The sequence below is a fragment of the Anarrhichthys ocellatus genome, unplaced genomic scaffold (genome assembly GCF_004355925.1).
Source record: "Anarrhichthys ocellatus isolate YVR2014 unplaced genomic scaffold, GSC_Weel_1.0 scaffold32, whole genome shotgun sequence".
Taxonomy (NCBI): Eukaryota; Metazoa; Chordata; class Actinopteri; order Perciformes; family Anarhichadidae; genus Anarrhichthys; species Anarrhichthys ocellatus.
Window position 1 is genome coordinate 5,643,708 of NW_022280062.1, and position 6,000 is coordinate 5,649,707.

At 41.9% G+C, this 6,000-nt stretch overlaps 1 protein-coding gene across 2 annotated transcripts in view; it reads left to right on the forward strand.

Annotated features, from left to right (window-relative positions):
* The first annotated feature begins 1,073 nt into the window (after positions 1 to 1,073).
* Positions 1,074 to 6,000, forward strand: part of LOC116393273 (WW domain-containing adapter protein with coiled-coil-like) — an 8,072-nt gene continuing 3,145 nt past the window's right edge. Inside the window, exons 1-7 of one of the 2 annotated variants that reach the window (XM_031865450.1) lie at positions 1,074 to 1,428; positions 1,860 to 1,893; positions 2,188 to 2,377; positions 2,888 to 2,979; positions 4,720 to 4,835; positions 5,049 to 5,146; positions 5,275 to 5,553. In XM_031865450.1, the coding sequence (XP_031721310.1) occupies positions 1,388 to 1,428; positions 1,860 to 1,893; positions 2,188 to 2,377; positions 2,888 to 2,979; positions 4,720 to 4,835; positions 5,049 to 5,146; positions 5,275 to 5,553 (850 nt within the window). In that variant the 5' untranslated portion in view covers positions 1,074 to 1,387. Of the gene's footprint in view, positions 1,894 to 2,187; positions 2,378 to 2,887; positions 2,980 to 4,719; positions 4,836 to 5,048; positions 5,147 to 5,274; positions 5,554 to 6,000 lie in introns of both variants that reach the window. The other variant, XM_031865449.1, reaches the window with a different exon arrangement.

Below are 6,000 nucleotides of genomic sequence, written 5' to 3' on the forward strand. Positions count from 1 at the left end.
TCAAATATGCACTCTAAATCCATATCAATAGATGTATCACAACAGATAGATGTATCATAAAAATAAATCTTTCTTAAATATTGTTTTACTTTGTTATTATACTTTTGTCATATAATAATATATATTTAATATTAATATTTCAAATCTAACTTTTCCCTTTTAATCATACACCGTTTAATAAAATGGTCTTAAGAAAATTGAATTTGCATTTCATAGGCTAATTTAAATCAGTTGTGCTGATAATAAAATGTCTCTTTTTAAACGCCTTTTTAAAGTGCATCACTCGTCGGTTCTCTCCGTTGCCACCATAGACTGCATATAAAAAGGCTGTAACTATGTGGCACTGGCCAATCACAACGCTTGAATGCTACGCAGGGCGGGTCTTGCCAAGAAGAGCAGTGGGATCCATAATAACGCCGCTAACTTCCGGGCACAGAGGCACCATGATCCGCCATTGCTGTAAAAAGCAAAAAAGGTCTAGTGAACGGAGGTGACACGACTCTCACGGCTCTTTCGGAAATGAAGCGACTTACTTCAAAATAAGAGCTCAGACTTACAACTGTGGTAACACAAATGTCACATTTGTTGTAACGAGGTCGTGTCGTTTTTTTGTTCTGCTTTGTCATGCTAAAATGAAATTATATAAAAAGTAGAAAAATATAACATAACATACAACGTTGTTTTCTTAAAGGCAAGTCCAGCTACCAACTTTACATTACTTGTCAATTTAACATAAAAATGTGTCTCTGCGTCAAAGCTCTGTGTTCAAGGAAGTTTCCCGTGTTGTAATGATTATCATTTCATTATCATATTCGGGTTTTTTCTATACGAGGGACTTTTCAAACAACCGCAGCAATGTGTCAGTGCTCATTCCTTCTCATTTAGTGATACCATTTGTCTTTTTTGTTGGTCGGATTTGTTAGTTTACAGCTATCCATTGGGTTGTCTAAAACGCAATGAAGTGTACCTAATGTAATCTTTCTTCATTGTGGTACTTTTCTTTCCTCAATACGGTTGGAGCTGTAGTCGACTCGATAATAATTTTAATTTGAAAGATGCAACCGGTACCCCCTTTTTCTAGCTAAACATCACCGAGGAGTTCGCCTGCACCGCTTCCTCCTGACTCTGCTGCTTTTCGCTGAGCAACATCGGCCGAGCTAAAAGCGTATACCGTATATCTACATGTCAGGTGATGCACTGAGGGTGGTTTGCGATAAAGACCACCCGCTATGCAGTGCTGGTGCACAGCTTGTAGGTATCTGTTTGGTAGGATAGATTGAGCCCAGATATATCAGGAAGCTGAAGAAAAAGAGAACTGAGAGAGCAGATAGACAGGAGGCCACGGTTCCCCCTCACACATACACACACACACATCACCACGGCCTTGATGGTGATGTATGCAAGGAAACCAACAAGAGTCAGCGATGGGTAAATCAAGCACAAACCATAACGTTGTCAAAGTTATTCGTGTGGTTTACCTTTTTTGTGTGTGGATTAGTGACTCATGTTTTCCTGTAACGTTAACCGTTAACATTAGCTGTCAGTGCTACGAGCTAACAGCTTTTCCTGTAATTAGCTCTGGGTTCCGGATATTTAGCTTATCGACTAACTAAATGTGAACGTAACCTTAGCTAACTAACGTGGTAATGGTTACCGTCAGTGTATAGGCCACAGTATGTACGATGTGATTTAAACACGATTTATTATTTTCTACTAGTGACATAATGAGCAAACAGCTGTTGCTAAGGTGGCAAATCAAGCTAACCTAGCTAACGGCAGCTATTTATCAGTAGCTAAATGACGTTATGCTCCATACAGTGTGTCGCCGTTAAATTGCCGTTTGTTCTATGTGTTTACAGGTGCAACGACAGAAGGGATTCACAATCCTATCAGGTACGACACATTTAATTGTTAACAGTCACCTGTCATTATTTCCCACTAAAGTAGCCAATCAAGGTGTAGTATTTCCCATTAGAGTGACATATTGGAAAATTCATGAAGTTATGTTGTAGATGCAGCAACCCTAAAAACTGTCAAGAAATGCAGAGAACCTTTGCTCTATACTCACAGTGTAATGTTAATTACAGACACAGTTCACACACATATTCACTCAAACAAAACAAGGAAAAGATGACTAAAACTACCCATCCCAACAAGTCTTTTTGCCATTTTCTTTCTTCGATTTAGACCCATAAATCTCAGCCAAAGAGCCAGTCCAGCAGCCTTCACCGCTATGACAAGGTGCGCGATGGCTCATCGGACCCCACACCCCCTTTCAAGATGCTGCGACGCTCAGACGAAAGTCCTGTCAGCAGACATGGAGACGGCGCGGGGCATGGAAAGGCCAAAACCTCTCACGCAGTTAGAGGGAAAAATGGTAAGCCCGGATCCGGTCATCTTACACATGCTTGCAAGTCGTTATCCTAAAGGGTTGTGATAAGGAATAGTTAGCATCTTGGTCCTGCAATAACCTCAGACCAATACAAATAAACATCAGATCTTTGTGGATGCAGGCAAACTAATGGTTCTCAGTCTCAGCTCGCTGTAATCAATTTTGTTAATCTCTGACATACTGTGTGGACTTCTTTTGTCAAATATCCACTCTAACCCATATTCATTTTCAGCACACGTGTGTGCAGAGGTTGACAAAAAAACAAGTATTTACACTAAAACTTTGATGGAGAACAAAGTGAAGCTTTAGATTATTGTCATCTCGCTGCCATCAGATCACATTATAGCTATTACTGCCGTGTGAATGTGAACAATGCAAACCTAGAACAATCTCAAGCAGAGTGTTTATTATTTGGCAATTGCAGCTGTTACTAAGATTCAGCCCTCTGCAGAACTTTGTGTATCTTCTGTGACCTGATAAGTGTCTTTGTTTCAGGGACCAGCAGCTCTCCTCAGGAGAACTCTCACAACAACAGCTCCCACCATGGCTCCGACTCGCATGCGACTCAGAGCAAGCCTGCAGACAGGGTAAGACGTTGTCCAGTGTTATCTGATGATATACCCTCAGCATTTCCTGTAGAAATCGCTGTCGCGCTACCTCGGAACACAGCATTGGGTCATTATGTAGCGCCGTCTCTCTCTTTTTGTCTCAAGAACAACGCATGATTAAAACGTCACATTTATGTAACGGGCTCCCTTTATAGAGTAAAAGGTCTTATTTGATTTAAGACTTCCTCATTGAAATGTTGAATTATTCACACTCAGAATCTGGTTGACCTGAGCAATGAATCAAGATACTCGGATGTTCATCATTGTCTAGTTGGGCATTGGCTCATCAGCCTAATGGATACAGGCCATCTAACTGATGGTGTTGATGTATACTGTGACAAACGTGTAGCCAAAAGGCAGGTTTTTCCTCATTTGTTCACCTTGGTGCTTCCATCATGAAATCCACACAGGGAAAGATCAAAGAGACCCAGATTAAGTTATTAAACATTAGCTTTTGCTACGTAGGCCGACAGATACTTATGCCTTCTTGCTCTTCTCTACTTTAAGGTTAACAGGCCGTTAGCTGCTGCAAAAATAACTTTTGTTGTAGTTTATTGACTCAGAACCCCCCTCACCACCTCTATGCTATACTCCGGGTAGCTGATCACCCATAAACATGTATGAGCTGTAATGTAAAATTTTAAACTGCAATTTAAAAACCTGTTTTTGTGGCAGTAGTTGATGTAAATTCGTATCCCTTTTTGTTTGTTGTAATGCCAAAACCCTACTATAATCAACAATTACTACTAATGTCCATATGTATCCTAATTAAGGACACCTAGCTTTATTTTCTTCCCAGATAGCATGACATCATGTTGTTGTGGCTCAAGCCTCTTCTGCTGAAGTCTCTTTTGAAATCAGTGCAATCGTAAATAGGAAAAACGAGATGAGGCAAAGTACATTGTCTTCCTGGAATTGTTGTAATGACTAGAATTGTCGGCATATACGTGATCATGAATATTAAACATACCAGGACCGATCCATACTGAACAGCTGTTGTCCATTACTGAGGGCGGAAAGTCAGGGATGCTGCCCTAAGACAGGAGCACGTATGCTTACTTATTAAGGGAACATAGACGTATGTATGCTTCATTCATACTTTTGCATTGTCTCATGTTGTAATACTTTTTTTAAAGTATCCCTAGTGGAGCATAGCCCATTTATCTGCAAGTCATTACAATTTTTAAATGTGTTGCCATGTTTTCCATGAAGTATGAACATCTAAGGCTTGTAAAACAATTTACTCCATCGCAGAGAATGTCAAGTCTGCTTTCAGCTTGGTAATTATTATTATTTTTTTTTTTAGTCGTACTCTTCAACTTATCCTAATATCTCTTATGCCAGTCTCACACTTAAGAATTTTGAGAGTTGTGGCCAGCTCCTGTGATCTCGATTGTTTGGTATTAGGTAGTTCGAGCCGTCTTAAGTCGGTCTTTGTCTCGTCTTGAGATCAAATCAAATATGTTTACCAAACGTTTTTAGTCTTGGCTCATGCAGATAGTGAATGTCAATGACAGGAACATCCAATAGGTGCGCTCACTCCAGACTGTGGTGTGCATATTATATTATATTAACTCCCGTTCCTGAGACGAGTGACATCCTCCTGCCTGCCTCGCACATACCAAAGAGGAGAGATAGAGTTGTCTTTAGTCTTTTGAAAGTCTTCTAGTGTATATAAACTATTGGTCTTGATAATGTCCCATGTCTTGTCTCTCTCAGCACCAGGACCCAGCAGATGACTGGACAGAACACATCAGCTCCTCTGGGAAGAAGTACTACTACAACTGTAGAACTGAGGTGTCCCAGTGGGAGAAGCCCAAGGACCTGTTGGAGAGGCAAGCCCTCTTAAAATCACATTACCACATACGTACACTGAGAGACAATTCAATATTTAACCGGAAACGGTATTCAAGTTGCTCATTGTCATGCAGAGTCAGACATTAGATCACACAGCGCACCGGTCTCCACAGAATATCATTACCTTAGGATTCAGAGTCTAACTGCAACCTGCACATTGTCACTGTTGCTTTCTGCTTAATCTGCTTCAGGGAACAACGACAGAAAGACCCAGTCAAGATGGCGGCAAATAGTTTCCCCAGGGACATGGACTACAGACAAGAGGCCTTGCAGGACAAAGCCTCAACAAGTAAGTATGGCAGAATGTCTGGAGAAATATTTAATATACAGACAGATTGTTGTTGTTTTTTTACTGTAATTTACTACAAATATAGTGTTAAGTAATGCTTTGCCCTCCTGCTCTGCTCCTCTCCACAGAGACCACATCAGGGGACCAGTCCACAGCATCCAACTCCGGCCATTCCTCCTCTTCCTCTTCTTCTCAGAGCCTGAACTCTGCTCCCGGTGCTTTAGGCTCCACCCCCTCCGCCATGTCCTCCTCCTCTTCCTCCTCTTCGGGGCAGGTGCCTCAGTCTGTCCAGTCCCCGTCACCAGCGCTGCTGCAGGACCCGGCCCTCCTGCATCAGCTCCTCCCGGCGCTGCAGGCCGCTCTGCAGATGAACAACGGCAGCATGGACATGGCTAAACTCAACGAGGGTGAGCGCTCAACAGATCAGAGACACGCCAGGTGTCACTTTTAACCCAGCTGTCTGCTGTGGAGTCTTGATTTGTAGTGCGTCACGCAGCAACGCACTACACGTACGGGAAAAAAAGTCAATATCTTTCCATCCCTTATCTGTGTGTGTGTGTGTGTGTGTTTTGATCCTGTTATTAATGGGTGACTGTGTTCTGCTGTTACTAACCAGGACGTGCACTTGTCATTCATGATGAAGTTCTTCTATTCTGTGGGAGGCTGACTTACATGTGTGCTCATTGTTTGATAGCGGTTTGCTGGTAAAATGACACAAACGTGAACCAATTCCTGTGCCGGTGAAAAGATGAATCTTACCATTGATTTTTGTTTTCTGCCTTAACTGTGTGTGTTTGTGCACTCACCTGTGTGTGTGTGTGTGTGTGTGTGTGTGTGTGTGTGTGTGTGTGTGT